This window comes from Nicotiana attenuata, unplaced genomic scaffold, assembly GCF_001879085.1.
Source record: "Nicotiana attenuata strain UT unplaced genomic scaffold, NIATTr2, whole genome shotgun sequence".
NCBI classification, from domain to species: Eukaryota; Viridiplantae; Streptophyta; class Magnoliopsida; order Solanales; family Solanaceae; genus Nicotiana; species Nicotiana attenuata.
The window spans coordinates 351,777-366,752 of record NW_017670881.1 but is presented as its reverse complement, the minus strand read 5'-3'; the positions used below and the strand labels follow the sequence as shown (position 1 = coordinate 366,752).

The 14,976-nt window shown below is 36.3% G+C and overlaps 3 protein-coding genes across 3 annotated transcripts; 1 reads left to right on the top strand and 2 right to left on the bottom strand.

The window, feature by feature from the left end:
- The first annotated feature begins 306 nt into the window (after window positions 1-306).
- Window positions 307-7,183, top strand: LOC109244179 (ATP-dependent Clp protease proteolytic subunit 4, chloroplastic). The gene is made up of 3 exons (XM_019411229.1): window positions 307-892; window positions 3,566-4,061; window positions 6,768-7,183. The coding sequence occupies exons 1-2, from the start codon at window positions 432-434 to the stop codon at window positions 4,047-4,049; spliced, it is 945 nt and encodes a 314-aa protein (XP_019266774.1). The 5' UTR covers window positions 307-431; the 3' UTR covers window positions 4,050-4,061; window positions 6,768-7,183.
- A 3,031-nt stretch (window positions 7,184-10,214) lies between these two features.
- Window positions 10,215-11,811, bottom strand: LOC109244178 (oil body-associated protein 2C-like). Its single transcript, XM_019411227.1, has 4 exons — window positions 11,451-11,811; window positions 11,262-11,344; window positions 10,735-10,849; window positions 10,215-10,618 (listed from the first exon to the last, which is right to left on the bottom strand). Exons 1-4 carry the CDS (start codon window positions 11,719-11,721, stop codon window positions 10,362-10,364), a joined length of 726 nt encoding a protein of 241 aa, XP_019266772.1. The 5' UTR covers window positions 11,722-11,811; the 3' UTR covers window positions 10,215-10,361.
- Window positions 11,812-12,526: 715 nt separating this feature from the next.
- On the bottom strand, window positions 12,527-14,551 carry LOC109244177 (oil body-associated protein 2A-like). The gene is made up of 4 exons (XM_019411226.1): window positions 14,185-14,551; window positions 13,900-13,982; window positions 13,643-13,757; window positions 12,527-13,021 (listed from the first exon to the last, which is right to left on the bottom strand). The coding sequence occupies exons 1-4, from the start codon at window positions 14,465-14,467 to the stop codon at window positions 12,765-12,767; spliced, it is 738 nt and encodes a 245-aa protein (XP_019266771.1). The 5' UTR covers window positions 14,468-14,551; the 3' UTR covers window positions 12,527-12,764.
- Between the last annotated feature and the right edge of the window lie 425 nt (window positions 14,552-14,976).

The window sequence follows — 14,976 nt, the reverse complement described above, 5'->3', positions numbered from 1 at the left end:
TAACTAATACTACTTTCAAATTAAACCTTCAATGTCCTTTTCGTACTTTGATACTTAAAAGTATTTTTCGGAAAGATTGACCGAATACAAAAAGATTGTAAAAAGTACTATTCAAATGAATTGGCCAAACACAAATTATTATTTGTAAAAGTACTTTTTCAAAAAATAATTTAAACAAAAGTACTTTTCAAAATAAGTATCTTTAACATCTTGATCAAACGGGCTCTAGAAAAAAAAAAAAAACCAAATTATAACTTATTTGACTTGAATTTGGTCTGTAATTTCAGGATGCCCATATAGCCCTTATCCGACCCAAAACAATAAACAGTCTTTTTTTCTGTGCTCAACTCAGTGAAAAGCAACTCCCCTTTCCTCATCCCCTTACCCCAAAACCCAAACAATTCTCATCTCTTCCTCCTTTAGCCATAGCCATGGACTCTCTCACTCTCTCTACTTCCCTATCTCCTCACTGTTCCTCCCTCAATCTCCGACATGGAAGCTCTATTCCTAAGCTCCCGCCCACTTTTTGCCCTTACCCATCTCGGAAATACCCCTTATCATCTCTCAAATCCTCACTTACTTCTTCTCACCAACAACCCGCTTCAAAAACCCCCCTCTCAGATTCCCTAATTCTAAACCCCAATTTTGAAACCGGTGAGGATGATAAGTTGTCGTTGTTACTTGCGTCGGCCCCACAAACGCCGGATACGGCCATGCGCGGCGCTGAAGCCGACGCAATGGGGCTTTTGTTTAGGGAGAGGATTGTTTTCTTGGGTAGTCAAATTGACGACTTCATTGCTGATGCTATTATTAGCCAGCTTTTATTGTTGGATGCTATGGATTCCTCTAAAGATATTAGACTCTTTATTAATTCTCCTGGTGGTTCCCTCAGGTATCTCTTTACTTATCACTATTTGCCCCATACTATGTTATTTTTAACTACTGTTTTAATTATTAACATAGCTATTGTTTCTTTCTTGAACATTATTCGTCACCAACGAAGAAAAGAAAAATTGGTAGCTAAAGATTAGATTTTTAATGTTAGAATTTATGTTTTGAAATTAAGAATCCTACCTTTTGTTGGATTGTGACACCTTTGTCCCTATAAGGCGATATATTCTTCTTTTTATTATTTTAATTATAATAGCTAATGTTTCTTTATTTAAATTTGTTTTTTGAACATTATTTGTTACCAATGAAAAAGGAAAATTGATTAGCTAAAGATAGGATTTTTAGTGTTAGAACATAGAAAGTAAAGATCTTAACTTTAGTTGGATTGTGACACCTTTGTTCTATGAGACGATATATTGAGTATTGGAATGAAATGAGTCCAATAGATGATTGGTATAGTCGAGCCCAACTAGTTCGGGACTGAGGTGTAGATTTGTACTAGTAGTCAATGTCATTTCTTAGATTGTGAAATTTGAAGTGCAAAAGAGGTGATATACACTCAAAGGAATGCACTTATGGAGCTAAAGCTGTTGACTCAAAGACAATGATCCGAGAAAAATACACTGGCTTTGTTGAATCATAGGCAGTCGTAACAACAGTTCATGGTTGAAGTTTCTTTTTACAGCATCATCTGCATAACTTGGCTGGTGGTACCAGTGAATCAACATTTTCAGAATAGTTAAAACAAATAACTTTTTTCAGCTTCTGGTGTTTCGGGAAAAAAGAGGGGTATATGACGCATGAATGAGCTTGATGTATACTTTCACAACGCTTTTCTAGCTTGTGGGAAAGGATAAGAAATCATTTACTTTTTCTGCTTCATGTCAATTCTATTACATCTTAAAGCTGTTGCATCTGGAGCTGGGATTAGATTAAGAGGTGAAGATTAGATTAAGAATTGAAGAGAAGCAAAACGTCATGCTAACTGGTTTAAGTCTGGAGACTTTAAAATGTGGTGAGGATTACAAAAGAAAAATGTCTGAAGGAATTTATTTGTTCAGTAGGAGTGGACCGAGTGGTTCATACCAGAATTATACGGGATGATAATGGGTGTTGCTAAGGATGAAAGAGATATGCTGGGATCACACTTAAATTGGCAGAGCTAATGTATTGCATAAACCTCAGTTTGTTTTGATAATGCACTTCTTTTTTCACCTCGAGGTAGAGGTGTTTACAGCCTTTATAATATTAGAATCAATTTGGTATAGGTTTACAAGATTGAACCTGTATGTTGTATGTGTTTTCCAACTTCAAGTGTATGAGTATCACATTAGGAAGAGGAAAAAAGAAATGATTCCAGAATTTGAACGACGGCAATTATTATGCCTCAATATCAAACTAGTTAAGGTCGGCTATATGAATCCTCTGTATCCATTTCACTCTATTTAGGCCCATTTCATTTCAACTCAATTAATTTGTCTTTCAAGTTAAATCAGCTATTCTCTAAAACTAGATGTTCTTGAATCTCACGGTTATCCTTCACCTACAAATCTCTACACAAAATAAAATTAAACCCTAGCAACACTCAGACGTAACATAAGTGTACCAACACGACTAAGCCTTAATCTCAACTACTTGATATTATTTTGGAGCCAACAAAATTATTTATTCACCGAGTTGGATGACTAGATACCATGTGTTATAATTCACAAGATGCTTGAGTTCATTGAAAGAGCACTAAGAGGGGGTGTCGGTGTGATGTCTATATGTTGCTCTAGAGAGCCTACCCTTGATTAAGGGAGAAAAGATAATAGCCTTTCTTATTTAAACAAGCAGGGGATTAATAGAGAAACTAATTATAGTGTCTATATGATCTACTCTTTGGTGTCTAGAGAAATTTTCATTAGGACTGTTGAGCTGAGTGTGCATTATTACTCCTTCTCATTTGCATACATTTCCTCAATTTTTAGAGAGGAGATCTGTTGTATCTAATGGGCATTGTAAACTTTTTCCCTGCTTTTTTACTTTGATTTTGTCAACAACCAATGATGTAGTGGCCCTCGGAGATTGGTTCAAGTGGCAAAGGTTGGGGACGTGTGACTTAGGTCACATGTCAAGCATTGCACCTTGCGAACTAAGCCTAGAATTTAAGTGGAGAAGGATGGAGGGATGGGCCCATTATCCCGTAGTTTCAAAGGCTGTGGTTGTCCCGATTTCTCGGTCATCCCAAAAAAAAAACGCAATGATGTAGGGCCTCCTTTTTTGTTCTTGTTGCCCTTATCTTCAAACCATGAGTGTAATAGCCTCTGTGCTCCCCCATTATGTGAAATTTATTTTCGTCCTCTTTTGAGTTTGACTGTTCATTTTAGTTGAACTAAGAGTTTATTTTTTACTGCATACAAACAATTAGTTCTCCACTCGCTGTATTTCAGATTCAGGTCCAACTTTCTGAATCATCAATGCTGAAAGCTGTTTTTGAAAGTGTGATAAATGCTTTAAGCCCATGCATCAAAATTTAGTTTTTCGATTTGCAAATTTCACTTTTTTCCACTGACATGTTTAGCTTAGCTTGTTTCCGTGCGTTCATGGTGTTTTGTTTGTAAAAGATGTTGAATCTTCCATAGAAATATTTTCACCTTTTCTCTCTTCTGATGTGCCTATGTTTGTTTACCAGCGCAACAATGGCTATCTTTGACGTTGTGAAGTTGGTGAGGGCCGACGTATCCACAGTTGCACTTGGCATTGCAGCTTCTACAGCTTCAATAATCCTTGGTGGTGGTACCAAAGGAAAGCGCTATGCAATGCCTAATGCTCGAATTATGATACATCAACCACTTGGAGGTGCAAGCGGTCAAGCAATAGATGTGGAAATTCAAGCCCGAGAAATAATGCATAATAAGGACAATGTCACCAAAATCATTTCCAATTGCACTGGACGATCATATGAACAAGTTCAGAAAGATATTGATAGAGATCGTTACATGTCTCCTATTGAAGCTGTAGAATATGGGCTAATTGATGGTGTTATTGATAGAGATAGCATCATTCCACTTGAACCTGTTCCTGAAAGGGTTAAGTCTACATTGAATTATCAGGAAATCAGCAAAGATCCGAAGAAATTTTTGAACCCAGAAATCCCTGATGATGAAATATATTAGCTGGTGCAACAGGTACCTCCCCTATTTTCTGTCTATGTTCCATCATCTTGATAGCTTATGAGTGGAGTCACAGAATTTGATCATAGCTACCTTGCAGTCAACTCCTAAGAGCTGATTATCATTATATTTGAGTCAGGTTACATCAATGAAATGATTGGATTGGGTACGGCTCTTGCTAGGATTCTTTGTGTTTACTCATTTTTTTTTTTTTTTTAAAAGTTATAAGGAGTACTTATATTTACTTATACTGGTAACTAGCTTTAACAATTTGCTTGATGGGCAACGTCTGTTCCTCGCAGTAAAATGCACTATAGGATAGAGTGTGTTTGAGGTATTTTATTGTGACATGTAGCAGATTCATTAAGAAACCACAGTTTGGCAAGATTTAGAAGTTTAAATAGGCAAAAAACATAAAAAAGTAGCTTAGGGGGGAAGAGTTTTGTATGTTGCTCATCCTTATAATAGGAAGCTTATAAATGGGGTGCATATTAGAATTAGCAAATAAAACGTGAGGAGAAAAGAAGAAGAAAAAGAGCTAATACTGCAAACTCTGTGCAGTGATCTACTCTATTGTAGTTTTCCAAGGAATGGTAGACTAAGAAAAATCTAAAAAGGAATATTTTACAGTTGCCAAAATAAGGTAATTATTAGAAAAAAGTAATTATTCCGTTACTATTTACCAAATATTGGATTTGAACTAGATGGTAAAAGAAATATCAACATGTAAAAGTTGTGATGAAAATCAGCCAGCTGGTGTTTTCCTGTTGACTTGGGAGACTGGATTAAATTTATACTGAAGGAAAGAAAGAAAATTGGTATTAATATGCATCTTAACTGATGGTGATACTTGTAAGTGGAAGTTGGACAGCCTACTATTTGTATATGCAGCTAGGCTGATCTTTTCCTTGTGCAAGATATCAGTTACATTGGGAAAAATTATCAATGTGCTTCAAGTTCATCAGCTAGGGGTTGATTAGACTTGTAATGCAGACTTTATGTGTTATATGTCTATTAGATGGATACTTTAATGGATATAGTTTGTTGTTGAAAAAGTCCTAAGGAGATGTAAATAAACACCCAATGCCTCTGTAAATTTTTTTGAACAGGATCTAATGCTTCTGTAAATTAGCAGATGTTTTAATTGAATCTGATGTTGAAGGTAGAAAATATTCTTGGACTCATGCAAGGATCAAGAAGATGATGTTGTACAGTATGCCTTGAATTTTACTTTAGAAGCAACTGTGTCTGGGAGAAAATATTAAAGAAGGGTTGATGTTAGTTCAAAAAGTTTCTGTTTATGTCCTTCTTCCCCCCCCCCCCCCCCCCCCTAAAAAAAAAAAAAACCCAACACACACACACACACACAAAAATCTTACCAACTGAGCTTTGCTTGCTCAATCCCTGAGTCCCACCCCTGACCATGATGAAGCAAACGTAATGTTTTTTCTTTTTGATCTAGAGAACTCAAAATTTTCTTCCATTAAAAGCGAATTGAAATCCTGTTGATTCTAATTTCAGCAAAGACTCCATTCATATTGAGGCCCTAATCTCATTAACATTGTTAGCCATTTGACTGGCCATTAGAGCTGTTGTTTTATCTGAGTGAGATTGACCATTTAATACCCAAAATTTCTTTTTGGAATTAAACTTCAAATGGTTTTATGTGAATTGATATCTAATGATGGGATTTTGGACTTTCTAGAAAGAAAAGATGATGGGATTTGAAAGTGAAAGGGAATTGATTCTGGAAAGATGTAAACTGACCACACAGTGCACCAGCGTCTGCTGCATGCAACATTCAGTTATGACATAGCAAATTGGCTGTTGTCCCTAAGCAGCACCTACAGAACTTTAACCTCTATTATTTGTACTTTTGGGTTGATGTAGGGCCATGTAGTTGCACAGGAGAACATGGATGCACTTATTCTGATATAACGAAAACTAAGTTCATGAAGTGTTTTACGTAAAGGAATATGGGGCAACAGGATTCATTTAGTTAAGTTTTTGAAGTAACTTAAGAATCCTGCTAAAGGAAACATCAAGAAATTCAGCATGCTGCAACTTGAAGCATCTTATACCCATCTTTTCATAGTATGATGTTCGTTCCTCTTAATATATAGTGCTCCTTATTTGCCTGGTGACACACATTGTGGCTAAAAACAAAAAGAGGGAGAAAATTTATCCCTAGAAAAATAAGGAGTGAAGTTTGATTTTTTATGATTTTGAAATTCCATTGCCGCCTTTTCAGTAAAGGTAGATGGAATATGTGTTGCGAAGATTTGCATCTATTTCCAGGATACCAACAACCTAATATGGGGTGATAAAAGAGGCAGGCAGTATTGATAAGCTCGGACAAAGGAGTAACTCTTTTGTTGGTCTAAATTATTCACTTGTATGATCTTATTCTGATCAATTATTAAAGATGGTCTGCAATAGTAAGGAAATTGAGAATTTTGAAGTAATGATTATTTAATGGAGTTGTTTAGACGCAGAAATGGAGTTGCATCTGAATTGTGATATGAGACATGGATACATTGGCCAGGGAACATAGTTAGTTTCACAATTTTACCTATGAAAACAAAGATGATCAAAATGGTATCTGCATTGGCAGTCTCCTTATTTGCTTCTATTTTTTAATTTATAATTAGCAATCTGCTTATTTGTTGAAATGATTTTTTCGGAGTTATTACCTTTTAAGTGATGCACGTGTTTTATCAGGGATGGTGGCTCTTAGCTAAGAGGGCATGCCCGAACATGCAGCATTATTATCATCATCCTGGATATTCTTTGTTGTATAACTTGCTAGCAGTGACAGTGCGACCATTCAATAACTTTGGATTTGCAGCTATGGCTGGAATGAATTGCACTGAGTTTGATATTAAAGCCATGCTTGGCATTTGTTATACCCTTCAATTTCTGCTTAGTGACTAGTTTGTTTCATAGTTTTTTTTCCCCTTTCTTCCTCCTTTTAGGTTATTTTTACAAGAGTTGGGCGGTGATGGAGGAGGGTTTAATACTATTGTAACGTCATTTAATGTATTTCTCTTTCTCATTTCTTCTATGAAAATGTTTAGCTGTTTGATTCTGGCAGAATATTTTGACACAATATTGTTATCTTCTTTATTCTCATGCTACATTTTTGGGAATCTCGTGCTACATTTTTGGTTTTGTCATTGGCGTAATGGCTTCCTGGCCACTTAAACTTGTAGGACTTTTGAAAGCCGATACACGAACTTTGGATTTTTCCATTTGAACACTCCAACTTGATAAAATGGGAAATAATAAACACATCCACCAGAGCGTGTATATCAATTGCGCTGACATGTACTGTACATCATGCTAAGCTATTTATTACTTGCCATGTGTTATTTGTGGGTTCCATTTTTAAATACAAAATTAGAAAAAAAAAGTTACAGATACAAAAAGGAAAAAAAAAAACGCCTGAAAATACTAGGTGTTCGACAATTCCACCGTGGGAATCGTCCCTTCCGACGAGCAGCAGAACTCCGGCGAGGCAAAAATGAACGCGCAAGTTGTTCCAGGTATCCAAATTGGAAAAGAAAGGTACCAAAATGTTCGCCTTGATGAGGAGAATGCTCCTACACTTCCAATTTCATATGGGTACCAACCAATTCCTCCAATTTTACAATCCAAAAGTTCAGGCAGTCCGGTTGAGCAAGGTGTTCGACGAAATGCCCCTATCAATTCTGGGCCAATTGGAGACCAATTTCCAATTGGAATCCCTTCTACTACACCCATGGATCCTCTATGCAAAGATTCAGCTCAAACCATTCTAGAAATCAACCATCACCACCAAGTTGAAAACTCAGAACTTCACCAGTTGGCTGGGCATGGTGCTCCAGGGATAATTGGATCCCAAAACCAATGCCAATCCATTTCTGCACCCCAGGTAAGTATTCCCAACCCATCACAACCAATTTTACATGGGTCAATCGCGTCGAATATTAGAAAAGGTCCTTCAGCCAGCCCAATTCAAAGGAATTTATTGATGGGAGACTCTTCCTTAGTACCTATGGAGATCACTTGCTCCGGCATGGTCTGGTAAAGTTCGTAGCATCACTTACTCATCTGATAGCATCACTTAAGCCATGGTGGACACTTGGGAAGATGAAAAAATTGGAAAAAGAAATTGAGGGAGACGGGGGGAGAGGGTGGGGGTGGGGGGTGGGGGTTAAGAAAGAAGATAAGAAAAGGGGTTACGGGGAGGGATTTAGGTTTCAGGATTTTTTTATTTTTTATTTGTTTGTCTTTTATTTACTTTTTTTTTAATTCAGATTTAAAGGGAGTGACGCTCTTTTTCTGCGTGATTAACACGCACTTTGACCACGTCAGCTGTACTGCTGCCACATAAGCATAGTCAAAGGTTAAAGTGTTCACTTATAAATAAACGATTGAGTTGAAATGTTAAAATGGGTAAATCAAAAGTTCATATATCGGCTTTAAAATCCGGTGCAAGTTTAGGTGGCCAAGAAGCATTTCGCCTTTAAGTTTAAGGGGAAAAGGGGCTTACAAGGAACATATGGTACATAATGCAGACGTCAATTCTCTCTTAGACTAGTTTTCTGCCTTTTTATTTGGTTTGACTAAACATAAAGGAACTTTTGTGTTAGAACTGCAAAGACTGGAGCTAACTCATTTAATATTGCATCAGGCGTCGTCCTTTATATTTTGCCTAAAAAACAAACTAACATTGAACACAAATCACAATTACGTTTGCTCAAATTCCGCCATTAGAATGAATTAGCACGGCCAACGAATGATCCCATGATCCAAAAACAAATTGATGTTTGCTGCTAGCCTATAGATATGGTAATTCATTAAAGAATTTTTTCAAACACCTAGAGAACTGTAATAGAAATGATAATTCATTCAATAATTTTCTCAAATATTCCTTAAGATAAAAACAGATAAAGATGAATCACAGAGATGGTGGAAGAGAAATCCACCAAAAAAGACGATCCACGGAAGAAAATACACTCAACCGCAAACTTAAGAACAAGAGGAGATACCGAGCAGATGTTCTAGAGGCGCATGGTGTTATTTCTTAGATTGAACGAAAAACCCAACGGTTACTGTCAGTTAAAATTAGAACAACACGTGTTAAGCTATATAGAGAGCCAGATAGGACTGAATATCTTTAAAATGACAAAAGTACCCTCAAATTAGCTTTTAATTTCAACAAGCACACATGTTCACCTTGAGGTGCCTGCTATTTCCTCTTATTAATAAGTAGTATCTAAGGACGATGCAGCAGAAGCTTATAGTTAGAAAAAGTTCCAACATAATGGTGATAGCTTGGATTGTCAACTAATCCCTCCGTTTCATATTAGATGAGTTACTTTCCTTTTTAGTTTGTTCCAAAACAAATGACACATTTCTAAATTTGGAAAAAATTCAACTTTAAACTCTTTCATTTTACCCATTTACCTTAACGAGAAGTTTTTATAGCCACACAAATGTCATGGCCCCACAAACTTTTTACCCCTTAAGCTTTTAAAACCACAAATTTTAAAAGTCTTCTTCTTTAACTCGTACGGAGGGAGTAATATGACAACATTCTCCGTTGAGTACGAGATTTACATCTGACACACACATATCTATATATATGTCTACTCCAAGCATATATAGCACACGTGACTGAGCATGAGCTACCAGTAAGACTGTTACATTACAGACTACAACAGTAAATGAAAAGGCTTGTGAACGAGCTAGTAATCGCTACGTGCTCTAAATCACAAAATCACATGGAAATTCTGGAAAAGTAGTGAAGCGACACAACTTATGACATTTCTCATCCCCATTATGCACGACGTGCTGACATTGATGATCGACTGAACCAGCTCTCTCGCAACAGCAATGCCAAACGGCTAATTCACACGAGTTGCACAAATGGTAATACACATAAATTTTCAACAACTTATGTTCTATTGGTACCCAATGTCAAACGCAATCGGCAATACTATACCCGCACGAGAATTAACTCGAAAAGCACACAACTACAACTTTATTAGCTATGGCAACGTGATTCTTTGATTATAGCGTTATCTAGCGCCTCAGAAACTCGACGAAGTTAATAGCCGCCTCAAAATAAGCACTTAGATTGACAATTCAACATGTAACGCGGTTAAGAGCCACCTCCAAGCATATATAACGAAGTTAATAGCCACCTAAAAAAAGTTCATAGATAAAAGACAAACATTTCACAGTTAGTTATTTTACATGTACAGGAAAATACAAAAGTAGACTATATATATATATATGACGAGTCTCTAACTGATCCTCTACTAGCTCTCATGGGAAAGGGGCTCTCTTCTTCATCTCTACATCCTCCGCATCGATCACAAAACACTTGCCGTGCTGTTTCCAATAATCTGCCTGAGGATTAAGCCACTCGGGTTCAGTTATCTCCAGCCTCGAGCTCTTCATGGCATCAGTCGATATATTGTACTTGTCATCTCTTCTCTGGATTAGTTCTGGCTTAATCATCCCCAAATTCACTGCCTGCGGCGACATCATCAGTGCTGGTGCCCCAATTGGTAGCTTATCACCTTTGGGACCAAAAATATTTGGAATCAGGACAATACTTTCGATTTTTTGGGCACTTGAAATTACAAAAATACATGTACCCCAAAGACAAAAGTGTACCATAGAAGTGTCTAGTTACCTCTATCTGTTTGCCAAGTGCACCAGAATTTGCCATACGTCTTAGCAATATTCTCAAGTTCACGCTTTACCACCATTTCTGGAGCTCTAGGATTCACCCATAGTCCTGATTTTATCTGCACAATCCAATTTTTCCCCATTTACACAAAAATCAGTGACCAATTAGTCTCTAAACAAAATATTCATAAAATATCTCAAAACCTAGCTACAATAAGGAAACCAAGGGTTACCAACCGGCCCTTAAGAAAAGAAGAAAAATTCTACGAAATCAGGTACGTTTAACAATTAAAATATGTAAATGATTTACAACTTGAAGTATATACTAACACGAACTTGTGGATAAACGTATCGATCTTTTCACAAATTTTCATTCTCGCATTAAAAACACCAAAAGTTCAAACAGTTAGTATTCTGATCAATATTTGATGAATATAAGGAATTTATAAGGAGACCCCAAAACTAGTAAAACTGGACATAGTTGTGGAGCACAGAAAAAAAAAAAGACGACACTAAAAAAGATCGACAAACCTCATAAGCATGAGAATGCCAAAGCTTTTGCTCTTCTTCAGGCAAGGTTTCGAAGATACGATCAGATACTATATACTCCACCCCTTCAAAAAAAAAAAATCATTACTTACTAAATAGAAAATGGAAATTCAAAAACCATATGGCAGATACAGAAAATCGAGAGACCACAGAGCTAGTGTGAACTAATACCGATTAGGCGGGCGGTGGAATGATCAGAGTCGTAAACAGCACATTGGAGAAAATCTTGATTGAGACGAGTGACATAATGGTGAGTTTCAATTTGGCGATTCATGTCATGGTTGTAAAGCGCAAAAGTGCAAACATGCTGGTTCATTTGTTTGATTGGAGTCAAAGACTGCAGCATCTGAGCACCTTTATCCAGCATGTGTTGCTCCGTTGACATGGGTTTTCCAGGCGGTATCTGCTCCCCTTGACCATGGGTCCCTGTCGTTGCAGCCATAGATGAAAACAATTAGTATAAGCAGTAGGAAAAAAGTTCAAACCACAGTTTCTGAGAAGATATGATGGTTCAGTGAAGATCTTGGATGTTCTATTTTCAGGGGATTTTGAAGAGGACGTTGAGGTTTTGTGGGTTGCCACGTAGGCATTCAATAGGGCATAAGGTGGCAACTGGTTGCCACGTATTAGCTTACCGTCGAGGTGCTGATCAGAATTTGGGGACACGTTTTCAGTATTTGGAGTTCAAACAAATAGCTTTATCATGAGCTAGAACATGGATAGAGTTCAAGATACAAATATAGAGTCCAAAACTAAAGGATAAAGATTAGGATAATTGTAATTCCAGAACATGAAAAAATATATGGTAATTCCAAATAATAAAATTGTTCTCCTTTTTTTTGGGGTCTTGCACTCGATATGTCGTTAATCTGTAATGTATTGAGATGCTCTGTTGCTCCACTCTCTGAAAATATTGATGAATACTGCATCGAATCCTTTAAAAGTATGCGTCAAATCGTTTAAAAGTAAGCAATATTATTTGCAATATTATTTTGTAGATGGAATGCAACATAGCCAGAAGTCTGGTATTAATGGTATGTCAATTGTCCCTAGGGAATTGTAGAGACTCTGTATATACTATTGTTTAAAAGGTTAAAAAGAAAAGAACTTAATACGTATCGCCCTAATGTATTCCTCCCAATTTACTCTAAATGTCAAGTTAAATTCATCAGAAGATGCTTCTCAGAAACATGTTTTGCAAACTACCTTTAATTTCAAACAAATGAACAATTACAATATAGCACGTATGAAACATTAGATGAAATTTTACATAGTACTTCCTCATAAATCTTCGTAACATTGTTTACGCAAAATATTGAGTATTCAGATTACAATCAAGCAAAGAACTAATAGTGAACGAAAGAGCTATGCTACGACTAAAAGAGAGGTTAATTACATTATTAAACACATGAAAGCATAGGATGTGATCCATACACAGGCTACTTATATATATATATATAATATATATATATATATATATATATATCATGGAAAAGGTGCACTCTTTTTCATATCAGTAAGCTCGACATCAATGGCAAAACCCTTGCCGGTTTGCATCCAATAGTTAGCATAGGGATTCATGGTCTCTGGCCCAGCAATATCCATTCTTGTCTTTTCCAGTTCCTGTGAAGAAATACCATATTTTTCGTCTCTTTTCTTCACTAGCTCTGGTGCCACCATGCCTAGGTTCACACCTTGTGGAGACATCATCAACGCAGGTGCTCCAAGTGGAAGCCTATCACCTGAACCACCATCAAATGACATTAATTTTCTCTGTCATGCAACAACTCGAGATTAATTATTAGTTTAGTTTTTGGTTGTTACAATAGCTATTGTTGTACCAAATTCGTTTTTTTGTCACATTCAAAAGACACAGTAAAATAGTTGTCCTATACTGTTTGCCAAATCAATCAAAATAAGACCATAATTAACTATTTCAAGGAATACGAGAAATAACACAACCCTACGTTACCATACAAACACTTTTTAGTGTTCTGAAATCTAATATTCGAATGCACTATAAGGTTTTACTTATAAGATTTTTATAGTATCAGTGTAACGTGTGATAGTAGGTAAATTTATACCATAATTGTCACGTTTGTAATTATTTTTTATCATATTAAATTTATCTGTAATTACCTTATACAAGTGACATTGTTTTGTAAATATTTTTATATTTATCAATGTATAGAACTTAAAAAGAAACTACAATAGTAACAAGTTCAAGCAAAAAATGGCAAAAGTCTCAACACTTATGAAAGCCGGTTTCTAGTTGCGTTAACTTAAACCATTTCAAAAGAAACAAAAGACATCTCTATGTTTTCTCAGAAGACGAAGAAATAAATTAAAGGGTCAGGACTTGCCTCGATCAACTTGCCAGGTGCACCAACACTTGCCGTAAGTTCGAGCTAGATTCTCAAGTTCGGGCTTTTGCAGCATTTCTGGAACTCTTGGGTTCACCCAAAGGCCTGAAATAATCTGAACATACAAAAAAAATTCTCGTTTGCAAATAGGCATTTAATTTAACCCAAAAGTATTTTCTCAATTTCACAGTTTTTCAAAAAAAAAAAAAAAAAATAGTTCGAGGAAGAGTTAATGGCAAAGAAAAACGAAAAGCAACCTCGTACTCATGAGTGTGCCAGAGCATCTGTTCCTCAGGTGGAAGAGTTTCAAAGATTCGATCCGATATTATATATTCTATGCCTGCACCGTCACAATTATCCATCCACAAATCAAATAGAACAAAATTCAGAATCCAATAATGAAAGAGATAACCATTTTAATCTCAAATCACTACTCTCAATACACATCTCAACACAAAAATCCAGGTATATATTTTCATACTATATTTTACTCAATGTTCGTTTTTCTGAATGTAAAAAAATCTGCCAGAGAATTGAATTACCAATAAGGCGTCCTGTCGAGTCATCAGAATCATAAACAGCACACTGAAGGAAATCCTGGTTGATTCGACTCACATAGTGGTGAATCTCAATCTGGCGAGTGATATCATGGCTATACATAGCGAAGGTGCAGACATGTTGGCTCATCTGCTTTATGGGTTTCAAAGACTGCATCACTTGAGCCCCTTTGTCTATAATATGCTGCCCTATTGTCATTGATTTCCCTGGCGGCACAGAGCCATCACCTGGCGGCATTGGCCCCGGTGTTTGATCGCTAGCAGCCATGGAATTATGCAGAAATTGAGAGGTTTTTTCTTATGAGTACTGAACTTTTGATATCTGAAATGGCTGATTTGTAGCCTATGTTTTGAGAGTGAGGAGAAACAGATGGTGAGATTATAGGGGAGGAAGAAGGACGTGGATGATTCATGAGATCCCACGTAGCATTAGGAAGTTTTTATTTTATTAGCTACGCATGTATTTATTAGGTTATGGTGTTATATGCATTAGAGCTAAGTCGAGTATTGAATTTACAATTTAATACTATAGTATACATTGTACACGTAAATAATTTTTATACTTGTTTGCTCAAAAGTTATCGCATATCTTATGAGTATAAAATAATATAAGTAAATCACGGAAAAATCATAGCAAAACGTAATAATCCATTGGACCAAATGAAGAAGACGAAAATAAGTACTCAGGGTTAGGGGGAGAAACATTAGAAGCCTTTATTGATAATATTGGTTTGGTCTGCCTCTCCATGAAGAGGTTCAGAGCCTTATAATGGTGTT

Coding starts and splice junctions, on each gene's coding strand:
- LOC109244179 (XM_019411229.1), top strand. CDS start 432: ATGGACTCTCTCACTCTCTCTACTTCCCTATCTCCTCACTGTTCCTCC. Junction 893..3,565: donor TCTCCTGGTGGTTCCCTCAG/GTATCTCTTTAC, acceptor TTTGTTTACCAG/CGCAACAATGGCTATCTTTG.
- LOC109244178 (XM_019411227.1), bottom strand. CDS start 11,721: ATGGCTGCAACGACAGGGACCCATGGTCAAGGGGAGCAGATACCGCCT. Junction 11,345..11,450: donor TTCCACCGCCCGCCTAATCG/GTATTAGTTCAC, acceptor TTTTTTTTGAAG/GGGTGGAGTATATAGTATCT. Junction 10,619..10,734: donor CACTTGGCAAACAGATAGAG/GTAACTAGACAC, acceptor TTGGTCCCAAAG/GTGATAAGCTACCAATTGGG.
- LOC109244177 (XM_019411226.1), bottom strand. CDS start 14,467: ATGGCTGCTAGCGATCAAACACCGGGGCCAATGCCGCCAGGTGATGGC. Junction 13,983..14,184: donor CTCGACAGGACGCCTTATTG/GTAATTCAATTC, acceptor GTGACGGTGCAG/GCATAGAATATATAATATCG. Junction 13,758..13,899: donor GGCACACTCATGAGTACGAG/GTTGCTTTTCGT, acceptor TTGTATGTTCAG/ATTATTTCAGGCCTTTGGGT.